Raw genomic sequence first — 25,362 nt, forward strand, 5'->3', positions numbered from 1 at the left:
ATAATTCTTCCTTTGCTCCACCTTCCACACCTCAGATAACTCCGGTTTGGTCCACGCCGGCAACACGTTGAAAACGACGCAGTTCACCATGTGCGTTAAGAGAGGAGACACATACCTGTGAAGGGAGCAGCGATCTCGCGCCCCCCTTTTGGTGTCATCGAGAATACATCCTTTTGTCCTTGCTTCCATGTGTTTATGTCACACACAGCATATGTGTATACACCTGCTGCCCTTTCCCCCGACTCGCAGAGTATTCTGGATATACCTGCTGGAGAGGCCAACGAATAACTTCCGCAATGTGCTTTCGCAGATGTAAGAGTTGCCTTATCGTTGTTGCATTTGAGGGGGCATGGCCGTGATGCCTCCACAGGTAGGCCGCCGCCTGCCCTAACAAAGAGGCACTCCAAAAAAAGAAGCACTCCAAATAAGAAGCACTCCAAATAAGAAGCACCCCAAAAAAGAAGCACATCTCACCGTGCCGCATTCCGCACCCACGACAACCGCGCAGACACAAGGGGGAAGAAAGAATCGCCGTGCTCCTCTACCCTCACGTGAACAAACTATCCGTGAGAGTACTTACGGAACAAAATTCAAACGAAGGGATGTCTTCAATGGGACAAATACCACTCAGGAGGTGGACAAACGTGGCCGTCAAAATGGACCATACGAAGGTGCAGCTCTACATCAACGGGGTATTGGACAACTCGGTCCTCATCAAGCAGGGAATTGCAGTTAAAGGTGAAGCTGAAGCTGACGCGAGGGCTGACGTGAAGGCTGACGCTAACGCTAACGCCAACGACGACGTTGAAGAAAGAGGAGGGGACATAACCATTGGAAAAAATATGCACTACTCTAGCTTTAATGGGTACCTGGACGAGTTGTATTTTTTTAACAGGAGTCTCAGCAAGTCAGAAATAATTTCTTTCGCTCTTTCGAGTGTGACGGGGATACACGACACAGAGTTTGTATATGTTGGAAGCTACGAGTGTGATTACGCCACGTCGATGCGTGCTGACCTGTGCAAAGAAAACTATCAGCTGTGTTCTTCCTTCCAGCTGTACAGCGGAGGAATTCACTACGCTAGGGTTAATGGGATTTTGACTGCTACATCGAACTTGTGGTCATCGGACGTATCCGAAAATGCCGTTGAGTCGGGGGAGAAGAGAATTGCGCTTTGCTGCAGGGGGGGCGCGACCGACTCTCCAGTAGGCTTGGTAAGAGGGACCAGTGGGTCGGAGGAGGCATGGTAAAGAGGGATAAATGAACGATCACTTCGATGTGGCATTGCGTACATCAGCTGAATTAATCCCTCCTTTGCCTCCTCTTCGTCCCCCCCAAATGGGGTGCGCAACAAGTGAAGGATTTTTCAAAACCGAAGAGGAGAAACGGTGGAGGAGGTCTGTCTGACCCGCTTCTCCCCTTCAGGAGTGTCGCACGAGGGGGGAAGTACGAATGTGTGAGCAGCCGTATGCTCAGTTTTATGAGAAAAATTTGCAACTCCCTTTCGTCGTTTATATCGTCACCTGTTTGTCGTAGATCCATAAGAGCGCATCACATGTGACGCGCGAAATGGGGCTACGTAAAAGCCCACCATTTAACAGAGCTCCTAAATTGGAAAGCGTAGCAGTGGGAATAGCTAGCTGGTTAAATGCACGATTTTTACCTGACCTGTTCATAAAGTGTGTGAAAAAAAAAAAAACTTCAAAGGCGCAGCAACAGGGATAGCTAGCTTCCTGGGTGCACAACTTTCACCTGACTTGTTCATAAAAAAAGGGAAAGCACCACCAAAGGGGGGTTAACCGGGGAAACTGCGTTTGCGTTAGCGGAGGGGAAATTTGCTTTTCCTTCCGGACGGATTCGGCAAATCGGGAAAATAGAACAAATCGGACGAACTTGTTTCTTCTGCGCGGCTTTCCCACGATTTTTTCCATCTTCCCCCAAAGGCACATTTCTTCACGACAGTGGCACAACGCGCAAAGGTTGGACAGTTGGAAATGTCTTTTTTTTTTTTTTTTCCGCTCGGAGGGGGTTCCTCCGCCGTTGTGGGAGAAACAGTTAAAGTGGGAAATGACGAGGAGTGCAATTACACAAAATGGAATGACCTGCAGCGGAGAGACACGAATTGCAGGGAAGCACCAATGCAGAGGTGGATGGGAGGGCCGCGTGCAAATGTGTATGTGTGTGTTTCTTGCGCACATGCAATATAGAGGAAGTTCCCTTAGAGCCATGGATGGCATTTGAATGTGCATGTGGAGATCCATTCGGGAAACTCCTTCCCTCGAAAGGCGCCGTTGTTGTTGTTGCTGCTGCTGCTGCTGTTGCTACTGTTGCTGCTGCCCGTTTTTGTTTCGATGGGGGAGGGAAGTTCAATTAAAAGGAAGGTTGACAGCCCTCCTTTACAGTTTTTCTTTTTTTTTTTTTTTTTTTTTGCAAATAGCGCAGATTGGGAAACTTTACTTGAATTGCTACACATGTGCGTACCTTTGGCTCATACGATTACTTGCATGTTTGCTCACCGCGCGCTTCGGTCTTCGCCTGTTGACCCCAAGTTGTGCTTCCCCCCATGCGCGGAGACAGCATCATTGGTTTCGCCAGGCTGGCATATTATCCCTCCCTGTTCCTTACGAGCGGTCGCACACAAAGGGGGGCATGAGGCAGGAGTTCGAAAAATGAAAAAAAAAAAAAAAAGAAGGAAAAGTGATGGAGCAAAAATGGCGTAGCAAAATGGTGTAGCAAAATGGTATAGCAAAATGGTATAGCAAAATGGTGTAACAATTTGGCATAGCTGAATGACGTAGCAAAACGATGCGGCAAAACGATGCGGCAAAACGATGCGGCAAAACGATGCGGCAAAGCATTGCAACGAAGCATTGCAACAAAACAACAACACACAGTGCTGAATTAAAAACCCGTCGAATGCAAACAATTTTTAACTTGAGACAAACAGTTTGCTTTCCAAAAGGGGGACACAAATGAAGCCTGCTGTCCTCACGGAGCTCATTTGATATATGCAAACATAAATGTAAATATATGTACGTATGTATGTATATGTATGTATATGTATATATATGTATGTTTTTTTTTTTTTTTTTCATTTTACGAACTTGTCCACATTGTTCACACCTTTCACGGCGAGTTTTTTTTTTTTTTTTTTTTTTCTTTTTTTTTGCTGTTTTTGTTGCTGTTTTTTTGCTGTTTTTTTTTCTGTTTTTTTTGCTGTTTTTTTTTGATGTTTTTTTTCCTATTTTTTCCCTCTTTTTTTCCCTCTTTTTTTCCTTTTTTCCCCCTTTTGTTGCTGCTCTTCCGGTGAAGAGAATTTTCCTACAAGAGTTCCCCCCCTTTGGTCAACGCCTTTGTCTGCCTGCGCGCAGGGCTTGCTTCCCCAGTGAACACGGCTGGAAAAAAAAGCGTAGCAGTGTCACCATTCCAGGGAGTGAGTCTGAGGAGACCACACAAAGGATCTGTACTTGGAAAGGAACACCATGGTGCATGCAGGAAGAGATTCAGACAAACCGGAAAAGCATAAAGAAGAGATCAACGCGGTGAAGCGTACGGACACCAAAAATGAAGACAATAAAGCTGGAGGGAACGTACCAAACAAGAACTGCAGCTCGGCAGGACATATAAGCTTCAAAGGAGAACATGACGATTTTTCTGGACTAACCAAAGCGAGTAAATCTTCTTCTATGGATGTGGGATTGGGTTCTGCAGCTTCGGATGAGCCTTCCAACTCTTCCAAGATGAGGAAGGAGAATGTGCATCCAACAAGAAGTAATGACTTCGATTCGAATGGGAGGTCCCCCCCTCTGTCGAAAAAGAGTAGCAAGGCATTCAGTGTGGACAACTCAGAAAAGGAAGCTTTTAATGATATGAAAAAAAAAACCAAAGTGGAGAGTGAGGGTGCAAAGGGGTTGGTAGAAAGACAAAAGAGTGTTGGGTCGAACGGAGGGGAGGAGGGACTCCATGCTAAGGCAGGCCATCGAAGGGACGAGCGAGGCGAAGGCGGGCATGGCGAAGGCGGGCATGGGGAAGGTGCACACGGCAAAGACGCACATGGGGAAGGTGCACACGGCAAAGACGCACACGGGGAAGAGGTAACAAATCAGGACAAAAAAGGAAAGTCACCAAAGAAAATCAAAAACGTAAATGAGTATCTCCTAGAAAGAAGGAGCAGCCAGAAAATCACCGTCTTTGTTGGAGAAAAAATGCAGAAGGCCAAGGCGGATTTCAAGTACGGCGAGGATGCACACACGAATGTGAGCTGCAGGACGGATGGGGATGACATGAATGGAGGTGCTCATGTGGAAGCTAACCAAGACGCAGAAGCAAACAGAGAACATAACAGGGTCATCGAGAAGAAACAGAAAAAAACTGTGTTCACTGCACAGTTGTGTAAGCGAAGTAACGCCGATGCCAGGGCATGCGAAGAGCTTGTTAAGGAGAAGCCAAAAAAAACCGTTTTTGAGGCACAGCTGTGTAAGAGAAGTAGTGCAGATGCTCGGGCTTGTGAGGAGCTATCCAAGAGGCAAGAAAAAACGATCTTCGAATCGCAGCTGTGTGAAAGGAGCAATGCTGATGCGAGGGCTGGAGAGGAGCTAGCCAAGAAGAACCCTGAACAAACGATCTTCGAAGCACAACTGTGTGAACGAAGCAATGCTGATGCGAGAGCAGGTGAGGAGCTAGCCAAGAAGCAAGAAAAAACGGTCTTCGAATCACAGGCCTGTCTTACCAGCAAAGCCGACGCGAGGGCATGCGATCGGTTGGAGGATAAACTGGGCGGAGAAAGCGTAGTGTACGAGGCGCAGATGTGTGTAAATAGTGCTGCAGATTTTAAGTCCTCCGATAAGATAAAGGAGGTGATGAAGCGGAACATGGCAGATGAGTGCCACACGTTGTGAGGGGAGGTACACATCGTGATGGGAGTCACCCGTTGTGATGGGAGTCACCCGCTGTGATGGGGGTCACCCGCTGTGATGGGAGTCACCCGTTGTGATGGGGAGGCACACATGCTTCAACCTTTTTTTTTTTTTTTTTGTTAAAACTGTTTTTAATGCCCTCTTTTTGTAACTCTTAGTTGTGTTTAATTGTCATTGTGGAAGTGTTGGTTTGGTAGAGGTGAGGCCGGTGCGTAGGTGGATGGGTGGGCAGGTGAAAAAAAAAAAAATGGGATAGACTGAACAGGTGGGGCAAACGGAAGGAGTAACATACCCATCCTGACTCAGGCACTCAAGCAAATATTCACTCTCCACTCTCCAGGAGAGGTGTCTCTTCAGTAAAGGTTGACTGCATCTTCCGACGTGATGCCGTAGCTGTTCAGCATGAACAGGTTGGTGGAAGATACGTCCATTTGATCTACCCATCCCTTGTTGTTATCCATAAGGTGTTTCTTCCCTTGGGTCCTATTTTGCAGCAGCAGCAGTTTGAGGAGATAGTGCTTATAATCGAAATGACCTTTTCCGATTTCCACATCTGCATGTATGAACCCGTTTGGAGAGTCTTCCTCCTTTCCTGGTGACACTTCCTTCCCTGGTGACTCCTCCCTTCCTGGTGACACTTCCTTCCCTGGTGACACTTCCTTCCCTGGGAGATTCGCTGCATCTGTTTCATCCTTATGTTCACCCTGTTGGTGTTCCTCTTTTTTTGGATCCTTCTTGCTCAAACCGGTGAGAATCGAGAGTGGGTTCTTAAGTCTGCTCTTCATCAGCTTGATGAAATAGCTATTAGTGTTTTCGTCTGGTTCACCATTTGTCTCTGTCTCCTGGTGGTTCGACTCTTTGGCATGGGCAGCGGCAGTGACGGTGGCAGTGGCACTGGGTTGTTCGTCCTCCCCAGGGTTGCCGCTCTCCTCCCCAGGGTTGCTGCTCTCCTCACCGGCGGCGCCTGCTCCCTCCACCTGTTTCCCATCCCTACTTATGAACAGACTTTCATTCAATGGGTCGTCATCGCGGAGAAGGAATCGCTCGCTCCTCTGCATAGATGTAGATGCAGTTCCCAAAACGGGTTCGACACAAAATTCGTCACTTGATGTGAGGAGGAAATTTCTCATGGTGCTCAGAAGGTCTGACTCCTCTGTGGATTCGTCCTTTACGGGTTCTGGAAGTAACTGCGTCTGTGTCTGTGTCTGCATCTGCGCCTGCATCTGCATCTGCCTGTTCATGTGTTCTTGTTCACGCAACTTGTAGGACATTCTCTCATTAAAGGAGAAGTTTTTACTTCCCTGGATGTGTGCACTTGGGTAGAATCCATTCGTGAGTACCTTCTCCTGGAGACCTCTCCTTTTTGTTTGTGCTTCCCCATTTGGGTTATTTCCCATGGGTTCTGCTTCCGCAAGGGGCTCCTTCCTACTGCTCTGCATGCACAATGGAATCAGATGCAGGGCGTCCGAGATTATATTCGTCTGATTCATTAGCTGCTCCTCCAACCATTCGTGCAGTTTCTCCTCTCGTGTTAGTGCCTTCCTATTGCCACCATGGCCCTGCGTATCTATAGCTACGTGTTTCGCACGTCCGTCGTTGGCAACAGCACGGTGATCATTTTCCTCCTCCTCCTGTGCATTCTCCTTGTGGTGATCAAACGGTGCATCGCTTTGGTCTTCCCTTCTGTAATCACTAATGCGATCTGAATCAGCCGAACCGATTGGTTCCATCTCACCACGAAAAGAGTTGCCCCTTTCGTTGACTCCATCCGGATGGGGTTTTCCACTGCGAGCATCGAAATGGGGATCCCAAGTTGGGTCCATATCTACGGGGTGTCCTCTTAACGCGTTTCCATCTTTACTGATAGATGTAGAACCCATGGGTCCGTGGTTCACGGGGAATACCCCGAACCCATCAAGTTGCGAACTGTTATTTTTATCACCCATGATATTATGCCTATTGAACGAGCCACCACTGAGGAGGTAGTTCGAGCCCCAGCCATCTTCATCTGCATCTGGGTAGTTCCTCATCATGGCGGCAGCAGTACAGGGGGGGCCGGTCAGCAGGTTCCCACCGAGGTTTGGAGCGAGGTTTGCACCGAGGTTTGCACCGACGTTTGCGCCTACCTTTGCACCGACGTTGCCACTTAACCCGGCTCCCACCCCCCATGCCATGTTGGGGCCACTCTTCGAAAGAACCGAATTGTTGGGAAACCTAACCGGGAAGGGAGCATTAGAAGGAGGACTCAACGAGGGAGGCACCCCTCCAATTAGCAAATGACTGTTGGGTGGTCTTCCCCCATCTTCGTAAAAGCTCTCCATGCCGCTTGTTGGATTACCCAAGCCCAATGCACCCTCCACGTGATCAAGTCCTCCCATGTAGCTTTTACTACTACCCATGTTGCCAGGAGGACCAGCACTCGAATGCATACCAAACATACTCTCCTCATGTGCATCTAACAGACCATCCGACGTGTACGGAGGTCCTTTATTCTTCTGGTGATTCATCAAATTTGGGTTCATGTTAAAATTTCTGTTCATTGGATTCATATTTGGATTTAATGGAATACTGTTAGCATTTAAGGAGATGTAGTTTGGATTTCCTGAGCCTCCTTTGTCAAGCATCTTTACGTTATTCATTTTTTGTTTGTTCGTTAGGAGGGAACTGTTCGAATTAGCGAAGTTTGAAAACGGGGGAGGGGGGTTCACTCCGCTTCGGTTCATCAGTGGGTTCTGGAACCGAGGCATGTTGGGTGGGCTCGGCACATTGGGTGCGTTTGGCACGCCTGACACTCCTGACACTCCTGACACTCCTGACACTCCTGGCGGGCTCGGCTGTCCCTCCGTGAAAGGTATCCCTTTGCTCATATCCGCATCCGGTGGAGGTGGAATGGCATTCCCCATCAAACCTACATTCATGCTGTTCACCCCTGTGGTGTGTTCGAAGGGGGGGTTGTCCTTCGAGTCTATATCACCTAGCATATTGTTCTTCTTCCCCTGTGTCTTTTTCATCTGTCTGATGGGGGGACTCTCCAGGAGGGGAGGCGGTCCTCCGTTGTTCATGAAGTTAGGGTTATTAATAAGGTTAGGGTTACCCATGAAGTTAGGGTTACCGATGAAGTTAGGGTTACCGATGAGGTTCGGGTTGCCCATAAAGTTGGGGTTATTTATCATATTAGGGTTGCTCATCATGCTGGGGTTGCCCAGGAGGCCCTTCCTGCCACCATAAGAACTACTGTCTGCGTACGGTGGGGGTGGGGCGGCGATGCTGTTTGGATCCCCAGGAGGGCCACCCGGCTGTGGCATTTGATTTTTATTTGCCTTGAGAAAAAAATCCGTAGCTTCTTCCGCCCCGTTATTAGGTCCGATGTTGCTGCTGCTCATCATTTGTGTGGCTTCGCCTTTTATGCTGCTGGGGTTTGCAGCTGTGGCATTGGGGGCGGCTGGGCCTTCCCCAAATGGGTTGTTACCGCTGCCCGGGCCGTTGCCGCTACCGACGTTGTTACCGCTGCCCAGGCCGTTGCCGCTGCCCAGGTTGTTACTGTGAAGGTTGGCCCCCGCCGGAGGGTCGCTACTACTCACGTTACTGCTGCCAACATTGTTGTTGCAGCCGAGGAAGCTGCCCGAGTTAGAGTGGCTCTGAAAGGGGAGGGGTGCCCCCGGGATGGCTGCACCGTTCGAATTGGTAAAATTTCGCACCCCCCCCATGAGCATGTTATTTTCATCCATGGCGAGCATCGACTGATTGAACAGATTCTGCTGGTGATGCGGATGGAGAAGCAGACCAGAATCGTAAAAATCTTCATTCCCAAACAGAGCCGCGTTCTTATTCTTCATATTTCTCATTTTTTTGGCCTTCTTCCCCTTCTTCCCCCCCCTGCTGTTCTTCATACCCTTCATCTTATAGTCCCTAAGACTCAGATTTTTTCTATTTCCGAGGTTCATTTCCTCATGATAAAAAAAGGGACCATTTTGGGGAAGGTTACCATTCCTCATTAGGTCTCCTAATGTGGGATCATACCATGGGTTATTCGGATCCATCAACCCAGGGGGTGGAGGCTCCAAAATATTTTTCTCCTCTCCAAGTAAGCTATTTTGCATCCTCATGTTCTCCTTCGAATCTATGTTCCTCCTTAACCCATTGGTTAGATTATATCCTACGTCGTTGAACATTAACCCTGTGGTAGCATTTCTGCTGTGAGTGTCCATCAGGTTTGGGTTTATACTGCTGAAGCGGTCATCGTTTGTATTACCTTTGGGATCGAGTCTGAGGTGGTAATCGCTCGTGTCGTTTGGAATTCGCCTGTACCTTTCTTCGTCGTAGGGGTTGCCTATTGGGGGGTTTCCGTGTCGACTTGCGCTTCTCCTGGGGCGCTTGTCATCCGGGGATGCTGAGACGCGCCTGTTGCTGCTGCCACGGTCGGCGTTGCGGCCCCATTCTCGGTCTCGATCGCGGTTCCTATCCCGGTCGCGTTCCCTATCCCGGTCGCGGTCCCTATCTCGATCGCGTTCCCTTTCTTGGTCTCTCTCCCTATCTCGATCGCGGTCCCTTTCTTGGTCTCTCTCCCTATCTCGATCGCGTTCCCTTTCTTGGTCTCTCTCCCTCTCTCGGTCTCGCTTCCCATGCGCGTAGGCGTTCCTGTCCCGGCTCCTCCTATCCCCGTGGTTGGGGGAGCGCCTGTCGCGGCCGCTCCTCTCATGTGCGCGTGGCGAATCATCGTGCGTCCTGTGGGGGTCCTTTTTGTCTGTGGGTTTCTTCTTGGCGTTCCTTCTCTCCTCCTGGTGGGTCTCCTCGCGGCGTCTCTCCTCGTGCCGCTTTTCCTCGTGCCGCTTTTCCTCGTGCCGCTTCTCCTCATGGCGCCTCTCATCATGGCGCTTTTCCTCGTGCCGCTTCTCCTCATGGCGCCTCTCATCCGTCTTTACCTTCTTCCGCCTGTCATCGCCCCCCTTCTTGTTCCCACTCTCCACTTCGTGCTTCTTCCTTTCGTGCGCCTTCTTACTCTCGCTTTTGGCGTCACTGTTTCTTCTTTCCTCCCCCCTTCGCTTATCTTCATGTTTTTTGTGGCTGCTCTTTGCCCTATCGCTTTGTCCCTCCTCCTGGTCATCCTCGTACTTGCTGTGTTGGTTTTTTCTCTTCATATTTCGGGCCCGCTTCGCTTTGGAGATACATATAAAGAAAGCGTGTCCTTTGAGCAGCAGCGATAACAGTAGTCAGACGTGGAACCTCCAATCGGTGCGCCGCTTCCTGATGCAACGGGAGGGAAAAGGTCCCTTCACGTTGGCACAAAGCTGCTAGCCTTTTTTTATTTCCTCCCCCTTCTTCTTCTTCACGTGCCAGCGAAGTAGATCAGTAAAATGGTGAGGAAAATGAAAGTGATCCTCCCGGAAGGGTACCTATCACTGACAAACCTTCACGCGGAATATCCTTTCACCTAAGTAAGCATATACATAGCAATGCTATACAAAGGGGATGAAAAAAAAAAAAAAAAATTCACCGCGTTGTTGGTATGTAAAGATGGCACATCATCCTTGTAGCAATTATCTGCCAAGTTATCTCTATGTGGTCACTTTTTTTCTTTTTTTTCCTCATCCAAAGTAGTGACAAAAAAAAAGAAGTGGAAAAAAAGATGGGCTAATCAAATGCTAAACAGGTTGCCCTTTGCGCTGTTTAAAGCGTTTTACTTTCCCCAAAAAAAAAATATGATCGGAAAAATGTGAAGGCAAAAATAGTGACGGAAAAATGTGAAGGCAAAAACAGTGACGGAAAAATAGCTTTTCCACGATGGAAGAAAAAAATTTACCTGAACAGGTCAGGTAAAATTTTTCGTGCCGTGCGAAATGGTATGTCGCAAACATTTACCCATCTTTATATGTGCCTGCCTGTTTACATGGGGGAGGGTGTCCCTCGCCATGGCCGAGTTGTATCCACTGATCGAGTGCTGAGGTTGAGGAGCGGAAAATAACCCTGCAGGGGACCTCCCCCCCCACGATGTCGCAGTGGAAGTTGAGCCCCCCTGGCTGTTCAGAAGGGAAAAAAAAAAAAAAATGTACAACGAAATGCAATACGATACGGTACAATGCAGGGCAGCACAATGCAGGGCAGTACAATGCAGGGCAATACAATGCAATGACGTAATAAGCGCGCTCCTATAATGGTGACCCCCCTTTCTGAGAATCACTGCTGGTCTTCTTCACACGAACGAGGTGTGCACATGTGAGTGGTCGTGTCACCCCTGTGGAAACCACCAACCGTGTGTGTGATGAAGGCAGACGGGAGGGGAAAAACTCCTCACACTGGATTGATTAACTCGCTGGGACGAAGTTTTTGTAGTGTTGGTACGAAATGTCTTTCAAATAGGTCTGAGCCGATTCAGGCAGTTTTTTCACGTAGGTGGCGGGGCACCCTGCGTACTTTGCAAAGGAGGCTATGATGGTGTCGTTTGGAATGTACGTGTTGTCCTTTATAACTACATTGTCCTTGATTACTACTCGCTCCCCAACCACACAGTTGTTCCCTATGACGACGTTGCTTCCAATGAGTGCCGCCTTGATGATGCATTCGTTCCCGATGTAGACATGGTCGCCGATGGTTAGGGTTACGTATGAGCTGCTGGTCGGCTCGTCGCTTGGGTTGCTTCGATCGCTTGGTTTGCTTCGGTCGCTTGGTTTGCTTCTATCACTTGGGTTGCTTCGATCGATTGGGTTACTTCTCCCACTTCCGCTACTCTGTTCGCCTTGGCCGCTCTCCCCCTTTTGCGGGTCCTCCCTCCCCTGCAGGAAGCACGGACAGATGAGCGTCTTCGACCCGACTATGACATACTTTCCAAAGTAGAGGCTACTCAAGTCCCCCCTCAACATGGCTCCGCTTTTTATAATGGACTTCCCCAACATATGGATATTTTTCATGCCGCACAGAATGGAGTCCCTACTGACCTTATTTCCGGATGCCGTCAAAATATATTCCGCCCGGTTAAACCTTTGCGATAGCTGGAACGTCGCCGTGTTGTATGCCTCTAGATACCCTTCGCTTAGGAGGTTCATCAGGCGAGCAGGTCCCTCGTTCATGTCATTCATTGTTCACAAAACGGTACTGTGCGTGGTGGGGTGAAATGATGGCCAGGTAAACACTTGCGGGGGAAAAAAAAAAGACGAGGGAGTTTTGCACACAGGCGTACAATCGGGTTAAGCGGCGGGTTAAGCGGCGGGTTAAGCGGCGGGGAGTAGTTGCTCAAAAAAGGAAGTTGCCGTTTTCCTTCACAGTTGGCACTAGCGGAGGGACTTCTCTCCCATGAAAGGCCACACATTGAAGACGCTTCATTTGGAATAATCGCTGCGGTCTGTGTTGTGCACTTAGCGCGGTGTGCAAGTGGTCATGCGGGTGAGTGGACATGAGGGAATTTTTTTTTTACCCCCCCCAAAATGATTGTTTAGCGGAGGACACAGGGTTGGCAGCACTTGGCAAAGAACGGCAATGTGACCTTTACGGATTTGTGAAGTTCTGCAGGGGGAAGTGGCAGGCAAATCAGGAACAGAGGGAGGTCGCCAAAATGGATGACGTGTGCAGTGGAGGAGGTGCACAAGGGAAGCCCATCCAACACGCGACGAGAACGGGGAGCGCAATGAAGAAAAGGCACCCACCTGATGGTGGATAGATGAAGCGCTACAACACGTCGGTGGGTAGGGAAAAAAAAAAAAGCGAAGAAGGCTATGCGATCGAGATTTTAATTTAGAAAAAAAAAAAACGAACAGGGGAGACTCATTTGAAGGAACAATTCGTGAAGTAGATCCAAGAGGGGAAAAGAAGAAAAAAAAAAACTCCAAAAAAAGCTGAAAAAAAAACGTCAAAAAGAACGTCAAAAAGAACGTCAAAAAGAACGTCAAAAAGAACGTCAAAAAGAACTTCAAAAAGAACTCCAAAAAGAACTCCAAAAAGAACTCATAAAGAACTCCAAAAAGAACTCCAAAAAGAACTCCCAAAAAGCCGAAAAAATGATCCAAGTGAACCAAACGAACGAAACGAACAATGGTTGCTGGGGAATGTCGGAGGACGTCGGGACAAGCGCGGAGGATGCCCCACTGAAGGAACGACGCAGCGAGGACATGCCCAACTCCATTCACAGATATGAGAGAGTTTACATGAGCTACCTCCACTTACAATTTTGCGTCCTCGACTTTAAGGATAGCATGTTTATTTCGGTGACGGACGAACGTAACCAGTTAACAGATCTGCAGGCATCCTACCCACTGAAATATGTAAGAGTATAGGAAGTGAGAGGGACGTGGAGAATGAACTGCCTCGTGTGGGAATGAAAAAAAATGGGGTGGTGTACCCTTCGATGCGTGACCAAGTAGAGTGATTAGCTAGTGCACACTTGGGGACACTGTTTAAAGCTGCAGAGGGAGGTGCTCGCCGTTTTGTTGTGGCTACTGAGTGTACGCGGCATTGGGGGGACAACAGAACCCCCCCGTCACACCAGCAAATAATGATGCTGTTGGGGGTGCATAATTTGATTTTATTATATTTTATTTTATTTAATTTATTTATTTATTTTTTTTTTTCCTTTTTTTTCGCCCCCCCAGGTGGATGCGGACAACACGGCGTGTCTGGTGGGGGAGCCCCACTCGCACGGGAACGACGTGGCTCGCCTGCTAGGTAAGAGCCACCACAGAGGGGCACAAAACACCTCCAAATAACCGCAACTCTGTGCAACTGCGGACAACCCCACATCCCACGTGTCACTTCCCCCAACCGCAGGCATGAAATTTAAAATCCCCTTCTACGTGAGTGTGAATGTGGACGAAGGAGACGAGGGCCTGACCAACTTTATTTTCTCCACATGTCTGGAGATACTGAAGCCGCTGTTCAGTGAGAGCAGAGGCGGCCCTGCAGAGAGGTGACCCTGTAGAGAGGTAACGCTGCAGAGAGGCGGCCCTGCAGAGAGGTGACCCTGCAGAGAGGCGCCCCTGCGCACACATGCCCACGTGCAGATTTGCTCACATATTCTTCCGATTCCCGCTCTTCAAAATGGTGACATGACGGAGGTGCCTTCCTCCGACGCAACTGCGCTGTCCCTGTACCACTTTGCTTTTTTTTTTTTTCCGTCCCCTTTTTTTCTACTTGTCATTTTTATTTTTCCCAACGTTGAACCTCTCGAGGGGGAAGTAAAGCGAGCCGACGTATGCCGCTACCTCCGATGTTTCAAACAAACGTTTGCTTCCCATCCGAGGGTACTACATTGCATTGGTTAGCTCAAACCTGTGGAGGTAGCTAGCTAAAAAAAAAAAAAAAAAAAAAAAAAAAAAACACAGACCAGACCAGACGCACTGCTTGACTTGACTGATGGTGCAGAGAGGTGGGGCGGTGCGCCGAGGGGGGCCGCGGTATATTCGAGTGAGCCGCAGTGGGAAAAAGAAAAAAAAAAAATAAAAATAAAAATAAGAGTAATGATAAGGATAAAAAAGCAGAGCAGCATACTCATGAGCAACACGTTTACCAAACGAATTAAACGACGCGGCTTAACGCGCAAAGTGGCAGGTGAGGGGGAAAAAAAAAGAGGTGTGGGAGAAGGTTACCACACTGATGCTGCTTCTGCTACTGCCACTGCTACGCCATTATGAGGGGACACCAAAATGGGGAAGAGGCAAATCCCAAAACGGATAACAATGAACAGCGAAAAAAAAAAAAAAAAAAAACTCATTTGCAGGTAGAGAAGAACCGAAGCTGACCTTGAGAAAGTAAAATATGTCATTTTTTTTTTTGTACCATTTGGCTATATTTTCCCTTTTTAGCAGCTTGTCACTGACGTGTACTTTGCGAAGCGGAAAGAGTCCTGCCTATTTGGGGCACCACCCCCGGGACGCTTGTCCGTTTGCACGACTGCCAGGAAGGAGGAGGAAGAAGAAGAAGAGGTGCGTCGAAACGGGGAGCCAGCACTGCATCACCCCATGTGATACAAATTGTGTAAATAAGGCCTACCTGTTTGCAGAGAGCAGACTTGGAAACCATGACGGGTTGACCTGCGAAGGGGGGATCATCCCCGGGGAGGGGGGGGAGATTACATCACGTAACGAAGAGGACCCACTCGATGGGAACCTCCCCCAGAAGGAGGAATTCTGTTCACAGCAACTGGGCACAAAGGAGAAAAGGCTTGCTACGATAAGAAGCGGCGTGGATAGGCTTCTCTTCGTCAACAGGAGCTTATTTGATACTCCCCAGGAGAGAGGTTACCTCCCCATGGAGGGGGTACCCCAAGTAGACTCAAAGAAGAAGAAGCTGCAAGCGGATGGTGAGTGCCCAGGAGAGGTAGAAATGATGATACAAAGAATGAGTAACGTCCATTTTGATGAGGAACGGGTAGGAATGTATACTGATCTGATCGGAGGGATCATCGACCAGGGGGTGATTCCCTTGGCGATTGTAGATTCTGGGAGGAAGGTTGATTCGTTGGACAAGGAGTTCCGCAATTACGTAGCGATGCTGTTGTTGCGCGGGGGGGAGAGTGCCCCATTGGAGGAGGCCCCTGTGGGGGAGGCTTCACTGGAGGAGGCCCCCCTCAAACGAAAGGACCGCGTGCGGAACGTTGCCAAAAAGTTGCTGCTTCTGAAAGAGGCAATCGTGAAGCTAGCCAAGGAGCATCAAGTAAAAATAGACAGAATCTACATAGACGAAGAAACAGAAGACGTGAAGGTCAAACGGAACAGTTTTGAGGAAGGAACTGAAAGGAGGAGTAATTGGAAATTGATTTTTTTGGGGACAGGGTCTATGTACCCTTCAACGAATAGAGGCACATCATCCTTTCTCCTCCAAACGACAAAAAAAAATGTAACGAGGCGTTTCTATTTGATTGTGGAGAAAACACATTCACTGCTTTGCAAAGAGCAAACATAAAAATAAGCAAAATAAAAAATATTTTCATTACGCATCTGCATGGAGATCACTGTTTGGGAATGATTTCCGTGCTGACCATGTTGAGAAACTCGAATACGATAAATATTTATGGCCCTGAAGGAACTCACCGCTTTTTGAGGAATACCTTCAACTCGACGTACTCGAAGCGAATGGCTAAATTTTTTGTATACGAGATGAGGGGGGGGATGACAACACAGTCTGGTAAAGTGGCTTCTCCCCCCACGGGAAAAGTAGCAACTTCTCCTGAGAGAAAAAAACGAGACGATGTGGAGTTCCTCCTCCCGAATGAGAACAACACATACCAAGTGCTACGAAACGATTTTTTAGAAATTTTGGGCTTCCCCATCAAGCACACTGTCCCCACCATCGGTTACGTCATACGTGAGTTAAACGTAGAGAGTAAGTTCAACGCACCCTACATAAACGAACTTATAAAAAAAAACTACGACGAATTGAAAAAATGCGAAGAGTTAGAATTTATACCCTACAAAATATATGAACATGTCATAAGAAAAATGAACGAGGGGGATGTTGTGGTCTTTCCTGACAAAACGGAGCTTAGCTTTGGGAATGCCTACAAGGAGATCTACAGGGGGAGGAAAATCGTGATTTGCCAGGACACCTATGATGCATCTAGTATGGAAGAATATGCTACCGATGCGGATGTGCTTATACACGAGGCTACAAACAGCTTGATTGACTTAACTGACCAGGGTGTCGGTCCTTTGGATGGGTTCTGTGAGGATCATCATGTAGGGCCGTCGCTTCGAAGTGCCGCCCTCCCGAGTTGCGGCTCTGTTGAGGTGGACCCTGCCTCGAAGCAGGTTGATGCAGCGTTGAAGCAGGTTGATGTAGCGTCGAAGCAGGTTGATGTTGCGTTGAAGCAGGTTGATGCTGCGCCTAACCAGGTTGATACTGCGCCTAACCAGGTTGATACTGCGCCTAACCAGGTTGATACTGCGCCTAACCAGGTTGATACTGCACCTAACCAGGTTGATGCTGCGCATAACCACGTTGGCACCGCGCATAACCACGCGAAGAGCTCCTCCAAGCAGGTGCCCCCCCTCCTCGTGAGAAAGTACAACAAAGTCATTGCCGAGCGGGGGCACTCCACGGCCAACATGGCAGGAACCTTCGCCAAAAAAATAAACGCCAAGAGACTCATCCTGACGCACTTCTCGCAGAGGTATATTGGAGACAATAAACTGAAGAACATCGCTGTCATGCGTAGAATCGAGCGGGAGGCAGAGGAGTCATTTGGAGGGAGAACCCAGGGGGAGAGTGAAGACGCGGCCGACTGCTCTAGCACCACTGATAAAAGTTGCGATGGGGAAAAGGAAGTGATCGCTGCGTATGATGGGCTAATCGTGTATGTCCCTCCGCAGAGGGTGAAGTGAGTGGGGCGTCTGTCTGACAGGAGAGCAGTGGTGGATGTGCAGGGTGGCGTTCTGCACTGCTGCACTAGTGCAGCTCTGTGTGGGCCTCTTTGCTTTCTTGCGTGGGTGTGGTGGTTTGAGAGGCGAGCAAAACGGGACCACATCGGGGCCACATCGGGATTACGTCGGGGCTCACCTCGCAGGCACGCCCTTGCTCCATTCATGGGCATCCCTCACTTAGTTGCGTCCGCATTTCCATGACGGACGGGTGATACCACCCATCGGTACTCCCCCACTTGGTTTGAATTTCACGCGATCGGTTGATCTGTCGTTCGGTCGATTGTTTTTTGTTTTTCCTTTTTTGTTTTTCCTTTTTTTTTTCCTTTTTTGTTTTTCCTTTTTTGTTTTTCCCTTTTTGTTTTTCCTTTTTTGTTTTTCCTTTTTTATTTTTCCTTTTTTGTTTTTCCGGTTTGGAGTGGCCACCAACTTGGCGTGCGTCCCTTTGGGCCACTCCCCATTTTGACTTTACTGGACCGGGGGATCCCCGCGAGGTGCGAACAAGTGCCACCTGCGTAATTGCCCTTCGCACGATACTGGCATACGGGGGGTGAAGGAAAATAGGGGAAACTGGGAGGAACACGGAGAGGTAGCGGGGGAACACAGAGAAGTGGGGATAACCTAACTGCTCAGAAAAATAGGGTTCTCCGGGGCGGCAGGGCGAGGAATACATATACGCGTCGTCCCCCTTTCGCACAACACGCGCGTTGGAAAACGGCCTGGCGCGGGGAAGAAAAAAAGGGGGAAGCAAAAAAAAAAATTGCACAACAAATTGGGAAAAAAAAAAAGATGGTAAAAAATATAGCGAACAAAAGTGCAAACCAAACTGCAAACAAAAGTGCAAACCAAACTGTAAACAAAAGTGCAAAAAAACTGCAAACCAAACTGCAGAGATACATTAATGAGCAAAAACGTGCAGCGGCAAAGTGGCACAGCGCGAAGCACGGCTGGGTGACGAAGCTACGCACAAGTTCGCCGCGTTCGGCTCTCCGCACGAAAGACAAAAGGGGCGAAAGCGTGCTGGCCATCCGGTAACCTGGCATGCGTTCATTTCTCGCCAATTTTGAGTCAAACTTCTCCTTCCCGACTGACACAAAGTGGGGAAATTCCCGCGTGTAAATTTCCACGTGTGGAGGGGAGAGAAGAGCATTGCGCCATTTAACCGCCGCACTCCGCAGAGCCCTCGGTTTGTTAACTAGCCATTTTTTTTTTTACCTGCACAGTTCAGGTAATTTTGGCGTACACGGAGTAATTTTTTTTTTTTTCAAATCTTTAATTTGGAGTTGTATCCCCCCGTTTGAACAGAAAAGGAAGCGCGCGTAGTAAGTACGTCCTCCACCTGCACATTTGTGTAGCAGCGGCGGGGGTGCATCATCAGAGGGGAGTCGTATTAACCGCGCGGGAGGACGAAGCCGCGAAGAAGGCATTGCTCCTTTTGCGAAGTATCCCGGGGGAAGTGACAAAATGGGCACCCAGGATGAGCAAAGTAAGGATGGCAGGGAAGGGAAGGACAGGCAGGATGAGCAAGGAGCCCATAGGAGAGGAGATTCCCTTGGCAGCATTGACGATTATCACTTGCTAAGCGGTGAGGGGATAGGTGAGAGCGAGTTAAAGGATGTAGACAAGGAGCTGGAAAGGATGGCCAACATGGGGGAGCTAAAGGAAATGACGTCGGAGGAGTTTAGGGAGCTGATGAGAGGCGATTTGGATGGAGAAGGCGACCCGGATGGAGGAGGCAACCCGGATGGAGGAGGCAACCCGGATGGAGGAGGCAACCTAGGTGTTGATTTCAATCCCTCGAGGAATTCCCAACAGAAGAAGAACCCGTCTAGGTACTCCCAAATGAGTTTCTTGAACGATGATTTTCAGCTAAAGGAGGACTCTCATTTTACCAACTTGAATTCGAAGTCGAGTCGGAGGAGAGACAGTCACCTGTCACTGGGGAACATGCGTAACTCTTCAATTTTTAATTTAAGTGTAACGGATGACAACGGAAAGAGGTGGTCCCATAATTATAACTCCGGAGGGAATGACAGATTTCATGCTTCCCTTTCGCGCACGGATAATGCTTATGATAGCGATCTGATAACGCCCTCTCCGTCGAAGGGGCAGGGCGAGGGGGGGAGCTCGGAGGTGGACCCGCAGAGGGGGGGCGCCAGGAGAAGTGACGCCAGGAGAAGTGACGCCAGGAGAAGTGATGCGCGAAGTGATGCACGAAGTGGCGGGAGAAGTGACGCCCGAAGTGACGCCCGAAGTGACGCCCGAAGTGACGCCCGAAGTGACGCCCGAAGTGGGAGACGCTCCATTGACGTGCTGGAGGAGGAGCTAGACAAACTAAAGAGAGGCTTCCTGCTGAACAATGGAGAACATAGTCACCTGAGTGACAGGTCGAATGAAGATTTGCTGGAGGGAGGAGGATACGCAAGCGACTCGGAGTTTTTAAAAAGAACCTCATTAGACAAGAAAATAAATGTCGACATGAATTTTGGAAATGACGACTCACTAAATAACAGTAGATTATCTAATGGGAGCTACTCCCTTTGGGAGAGCAGAATCAGTAGCTCTAGGAAGATAGGACTAAAGAATGAGACACCAAAGAAAGGAATTTTAAAGCAGAGCAACTCGTTTTCCCCGATAAAGGAACTACCCGAGAATATTAGTGCACGAAAGAAGTCGGTGCAGTTTTCCCATAGATCTATTGCCGTTTTCGATGACAAAGAAAAAGTATCACCTCTACATCTAACTCAGTTTACTAGAATTTCTAGCGATTCTAATAAATCCGAAATGAAACAAAAAAGTGCATCTAACGATTCTAGTTCCGACAAAGAAAAGGTCGAAATATTTCATGAAAAGTTGGCCACTAGTATGGATAAGTCGCCAATCGATGAGCTACTGTATAGATATGATAGTCTTAACGGTGCCAAGAGAAGCTCCATTGGCTACCCTATCGGTGGGAATGGAAATGGGAATGCACCTAACGACTTCGTCAGGAGAATGTCTTCCGAATCGATGCGATTTAAAACAAAGACCTCTGTGGATATGGTACAGTCGGCTCGCCTATCCCCCATTAAGAATAGACCTAAAGGGGGGAACACAAAAAAGAGCAACCATCTCGATGGAGACAAGGAGGAGGATGAGAAGGATGAGAAGGAGGAGGAGGAGGACGTCCTCCATAAATTGCTAACCACAGACATTGAAAATATAAAGGAAGAAGATTTCCTGAAGTTTAGTCTACTTAGCGACTCGAGGGAGTTTAAAAACTACGAACGGGTGGACAGTGGGGAGACGTATGAGAGGGCTCCAAGCGATCGTTCGAAGGGGGGTATAGAGGTAGATGGAGCTAAGGGAGACGAGGCGCAAGACCATCTAGAGGATATATCCATCCAGCGTAGAGAAGGAGACAACAGCGAAGTGTTTTTTGAGTGCAACGACAGTATGGTTTCGGTGGCCAAGAGGGAGGCAGCGGAATCGATGGGTGAAGAAGGGGGTAGGAGCAGCTACAGGGTAAAGGAAGAACAGGGGGTGGCTAGAGGAGGACAGGAAGGGGAGGAGGAGGACGACGAGCCTCTCGATGCGAAAAAATCGATCAGTGCAGAAGCGCAGTGTAAGGAGGAGGACACTCAGGTGGGCACTGCGGGTAGGAAGTCGGCCCTGGAGAGGCTTCCCGCCGATGAAGCAGTGCCGCCCACGGAGAACGTCACCATACAGTATAGGGCGTCCACGCATAGGCGGAGCGAACGCGCGAGGGGGGTCAGCACGGAGGAAGCTTCAGCTGAGGAGGACAAGGCAAAGGGGGACGGAGGTGAAAGCGGAAATGTAAAAGATGGTGACGGCGATGGTGGTGCTGCAAGGGGAGGTCACTTGGAAGGAGAGACGCAGTCAAAGGGGCAACCAAATGGGCAACCAAATGGGCAGCCAAACGGGCAGCCGAACAGGGCGGACGAACCCATTTTGAGGCGGTTCACTGAAGGTAGGAATGCCACCGAGAGGGAGACGATAAACATGGGGGCAGTCCCCACGGAGGCGGACAATCGGGAGGCACAGCAAAATAGCTTTAGGGTGGCGAAGGCGAACAGGAGAGCTAGCTACAGCGTGAGTATGCATGCCAGGGACGATGAGGCGCAGGCGAGGTTCAGGGACAGGAAGAGCCTAAACGAGAAGGGAGGAACGGCTGGGAAGAGTGTGCATGTGGAGAGGCTTGCGGGGAAGCCCCAAGTGCGCGCTGGGAGTAGGATGAGCGTGCGGGCGGATGGTAAAGTAGGGGAGGAGCAGCAGGAGGGCAAGCACTGCAGGTTGAGGGAGTTGCCTGGGAAGGGCGGAGAGGGGGGAGAAGTGGGAGAAGTGGATGGAGCGGATGGAGTGGACGGAGCGGATGGAGTGGACGGAGCGGACGGAGAGGACCGCCTGGACGAGGTGAACCCCGCGGAGGAAGAGAAGGAGGCCGTGCTTCGAAAGGCGGAACTGTTTAGTCGGGGGGGAGGCGAGCAGTACAGGCAGGAAAGGAGCTACGAGGAGGAGCAGGTCCATGTAGCGGCGGATACCTACGGTGAGCTTCATGGATCGGACGAGGGCCCTTTGCAGGTGGAGTGGGGGCAGGCTGGGCAATTGAGGGCCCGAGGGAGATACACTACGCACATCGGACAGGGAGCCTTCGGAGGAGGAGGGTCCAGCGACGATATGCAGGAGTTGAGCAAACACGCAAGGGCCAATTCGGACGAGGGGAACTATAAGAAGTACGTGTATGACGAGGTGGAGAGGGGTCAGCAGGACGTGGGAGAGGGGTTCTTCGTTGAGGACGATTTGGACCTCGCCGAGGACGAGGAGGACGCGGAGCAGAGGTACAACGAAGGAGACGCAGAGCAGAGGAACTGCGAAGAAGACACAGAACAGAGGTACAACGAAGGAGAAACAGAACAGAGACACAACGAAGGAGAAACAGAGCAGAAGAACCGCCAAGAACAGTCGCGACGAAGACAGAGGGAACAAAACAAAGAACTGAAAAAAAAGTTAAACGAAAATTTGATAAAAAAACAGGAAATGATTAAACAAATGACACTAGCAATAGTGAGGAGGTGTAGAATATACTCCCTGAAGGAACTAAAAAGTAACAGAAGGAATTTAGCTAACCTGATGCAGTTATATGAACACATAAGGGACATGATGTTTTCGTATGTTGGGAAGATAAACCAACTAAACAATGTAAGCGTGCAGTTAGATGAAGCTATTCTAAAATATGAAGTAACACAGCTCAGATGTAGTAGAACAAAAAAAGCGATTGAGACTCTAAAAAAATATAATACCAAAATGGAAATAAAAATAAAGGAGAAAAAGAGCCTACTGACAAAACAGGACAACGTGTTGAGTAAAAAAATGGAAAAAATATGTGCCATGACAGAGGAACTAACGAAATTGAAGAATATATACAGTGAAGGGTCGTCAAGGAAACAAGAAATACATCTAATTAATCTGTATAAGAAAAAGGTGGGAGATCTTAAGAGTGTCGAAATGGTTAAGGGTCTCATCATAAATAACTTCAGCAAGTATGGAATTAATTTCGAGTTACTCAATTCTAACTACCACAATTTTTCTACTTTGTATGACTATCAGGGGATCGATTCGTTTTTCCTTCGCCAGGGAGACGCTTTGATGAAGGGGTTGGGTCTTAACAGGGAGGGGCAGGCGGAGGAGGTAGACGTGTTTAACGGGGGAGAAGCGGGGCAACACCAGCAGAAGGGGGAAACGACAAGCGGAGTGGCGGCGGGGGGGGCTGTCCCAGGGATGGTCACCTCGGGAGTGGCTATCCCAGGAGTGGCTATCCCAGGAGTGGCTATCCCCGGAATGGCTATCCCCGGAATGGCTGCCACCCACGGGGCCCCCCCTCCACAGGAGGAACACCCCAGAAAGGGGGACAACCAACAGCTGTATGACATAAGCGATCTGTACGAACGAGAGTGCAAACTGAAAAACGGTTACAGGAAAAGGAACGCGAAGAGGGGCGCAACCATCCTGAACAGTCAGGTCTCAGAAGAAGACATGAATTGTGGATGGCCATATAACATAACTATTGATATCATATTTTGCAATGTCAATAGTGTGGCGGTGCAAAGAGAGACGGAGAATTACAATCTCGTTTCCTCTCCTGTGAAGATAAAAAATATGAAACATCTGATTGCTAATAAAATGCATCTCTTGGGTGGAGAGAGCGGCGGAGTGGCGGGTATGGGAGGAGTGGGAGGCACCTCCGCGGAGGCAAGCAGAAAATACATCAAGCTTTTCCGGCCCTACAAAATACATATTAACTCATTTGACAATTTCAAGGACATCACTTTGACCACATATTACAAATACATAAGTAGCGAGATTTTGTATCTTCACATATGGAATAAACGACACGACAGGGAGAGCTACTCCCTAAGAGTGAACAGTCTGCAAGATAATGGGAGAAAGAAGAGGAGAAAGCACGTGCAGCTTTTGAAAAAAAATATCGAGTGCTACTCCTACTACTGCAGCGATAGCCACGTGGGAGTGGAGTGGAAGCTGCAACTCGAAATCGTCAAGTATAAGCTGCTAGAGGTGGTTAACAGGAGGCTGCAGAGGTACACGAACCGGGAGAGTAGCAACCTCGTCGGTGGGAACGCCAACAATCTGCAGCACCGGCACTTGAACGGGAATGAGGCAACCTTCCAGCAGAAGGGAGAGGGCGGCACAGCGAAGCCAAACAAAGAGGCCCTCATGTACCTAGTGGAGGAGGCCGAGTACGCCAGTATCATCCTGAATAACGTCCTGAGTCAGTACAAGCACCTGCTGAAGTGCTTCCTCTGTCTGTCTAACACCTTCTTCGATTACCACCAGCACGTGGTCATTTTCAAGACGATCGTTTTGTCCCAGCAGATTTGCCCGCACGCATTCTGGCTCTACCTCTACGTGAGTGCCACGAGTAGTGAGAGGAGAGCGGCGAGCGGAGAGCGGCGAGTAGGGAGTAGCGAGCAGCGAGTAGCAAGCGCTACGTACTGTTCACCATGCACCGCTCATTATGCACCTGGCTTTACACACCGCTCATTATGCACCTGGCTTTACACACCGCGCATTACGCACCTGGCTTTACACACCGCGCATTATGCTCCTGGCTTTATACACCGCTCACCATGGCGCTTCTTTTTTTTTTCCCCCCCGCCGGCAGATCAACCTGGAGGAGGCGTTCACCTTCGCCTCGCTACTCCACGGCATCGTCCAAGTGAAAGTGGAGAGCGTCGACGAGGAGGATAAATACAACGAAGACTGCAAAGCGCTGAACAGTAACATCGTTAAAACGCTGCAGCAGTGCATCTTCGCCCTCAAGTCGAAGTAAGTGGCGAGCGTGGAGGCGCCATTGAAGCGCCATTGAAGCGGTGTAGCTTGGCATGGTGTGACGTGGCGTACCTTCTACGTAACGGAGTGGCTCCACCACTGCGCCGCAAATCCACCCCCCGTCTATCTCCACCCCCCGTGTGCAGACCCCTGGATCTCTCCGAGAGGATAAACTCCTACAACGTGGTGGACGTGATCTATGCCGTCGTCATGAATGGTAAGAGTGGCCCCGTGGTAGTGGCCCCGTGGTAGTGGCCCCGTGGAAGTGATACCCACAAAGTGAAACCCACAACGTGATACCCACCTGAGAGTCGAGTGACTCATCCAAATATTTTTCCGCCACCCATCCTTCTTCCATCCACCCCTTCTGCAGAGAATTACAACTTCCACAGCTACCAGAACAACCTCGAGGACAACATAAAAAAGTTGACGTCCTGTGATACATTCATAAACGGTGTTGTGAGTAAGAACATCGTCGTCCCGATAGAAATTAAAAAGTGATGACTTGGCCACGTGAGGTGGTGCGAAGAACGAAGAACGAAGGAGAGGAACAGGGGAAGAGAGCAGCGTGGACCACCCAGGGGAGCATACATTGAAGGGGTAGACCCCTACGGAGACCTGCCTCCATGCCCCACGAGCAGGCGCACTTCGAATGCAACGTACTGTTGACGAAGGGAGAAAGGTGTCATTTGAAAAATTTTTTAAAAGCGATTTGGGGGGGAGTGAAAAAAGAAGAGGCAATAATGGGGGGGGAGAAG

At 49.3% G+C, this 25,362-nt stretch overlaps 7 protein-coding genes across 7 annotated transcripts in view; 5 read left to right on the top strand and 2 right to left on the bottom strand.

Moving 5' to 3' along the window:
* Positions 1–1,248, top strand: part of PCYB_032700 (hypothetical protein) — a gene marked incomplete at its 3' end in the record, with an annotated part of 1,760 nt that extends 512 nt beyond the window's left edge. The window contains exons 2-4 of the mRNA XM_004220942.1: positions 36–90; positions 250–312; positions 509–1,248. Of these exons, the coding sequence (XP_004220990.1) occupies positions 36–90; positions 250–312; positions 509–1,247 (857 nt within the window). The remainder of the gene's footprint in view (positions 1–35; positions 91–249; positions 313–508) is intronic.
* Positions 1,249–3,482: 2,234 nt separating this feature from the next.
* On the top strand, positions 3,483–4,894 carry PCYB_032710 (hypothetical protein; the record flags this gene model as incomplete). The annotated part of the gene is made up of 1 exon (XM_004220943.1): positions 3,483–4,894. A coding segment is annotated over one exon (1,412 nt), but the record flags the coding sequence as incomplete, so codon positions are not given.
* Positions 4,895–5,269: 375 nt separating this feature from the next.
* On the bottom strand, positions 5,270–10,054 carry PCYB_032720 (hypothetical protein; the record flags this gene model as incomplete). The annotated part of the gene is made up of 1 exon (XM_004220944.1): positions 5,270–10,054. One exon carries the CDS (start codon positions 10,052–10,054, stop codon positions 5,270–5,272), a length of 4,785 nt encoding a protein of 1,594 aa, XP_004220992.1.
* Positions 10,055–11,218: 1,164 nt separating this feature from the next.
* On the bottom strand, positions 11,219–11,989 carry PCYB_032730 (dynactin 4; the record flags this gene model as incomplete). The annotated part of the gene is made up of 1 exon (XM_004220945.1): positions 11,219–11,989. One exon carries the CDS (start codon positions 11,987–11,989, stop codon positions 11,219–11,221), a length of 771 nt encoding a protein of 256 aa, XP_004220993.1.
* A 915-nt stretch (positions 11,990–12,904) lies between these two features.
* PCYB_032740 (hypothetical protein) lies at positions 12,905–13,813 on the top strand (the record flags this gene model as incomplete). The annotated part of the gene is made up of 3 exons (XM_004220946.1): positions 12,905–13,168; positions 13,496–13,568; positions 13,671–13,813. The coding sequence occupies 3 exons, from the start codon at positions 12,905–12,907 to the stop codon at positions 13,811–13,813; spliced, it is 480 nt and encodes a 159-aa protein (XP_004220994.1).
* Positions 13,814–15,239: 1,426 nt separating this feature from the next.
* On the top strand, positions 15,240–17,221 carry PCYB_032750 (metallo-beta-lactamase domain containing protein; the record flags this gene model as incomplete). Its single annotated transcript, XM_004220947.1, has 2 exons — positions 15,240–15,642; positions 16,059–17,221. The coding sequence occupies 2 exons, from the start codon at positions 15,240–15,242 to the stop codon at positions 17,219–17,221; spliced, it is 1,566 nt and encodes a 521-aa protein (XP_004220995.1).
* Positions 17,222–18,721: 1,500 nt separating this feature from the next.
* PCYB_032760 (hypothetical protein) lies at positions 18,722–25,105 on the top strand (the record flags this gene model as incomplete). The annotated part of the gene is made up of 4 exons (XM_004220948.1): positions 18,722–24,181; positions 24,438–24,601; positions 24,751–24,821; positions 24,978–25,105. 4 exons carry the CDS (start codon positions 18,722–18,724, stop codon positions 25,103–25,105), a joined length of 5,823 nt encoding a protein of 1,940 aa, XP_004220996.1.
* Positions 25,106–25,362: the final 257 nt, after the last annotated feature.

Source organism: Plasmodium cynomolgi, chromosome 3 (genome assembly GCF_000321355.1).
Source record: "Plasmodium cynomolgi strain B DNA, chromosome 3, whole genome shotgun sequence".
NCBI lineage: Eukaryota > Apicomplexa > Aconoidasida > Haemosporida > Plasmodiidae > Plasmodium > Plasmodium cynomolgi.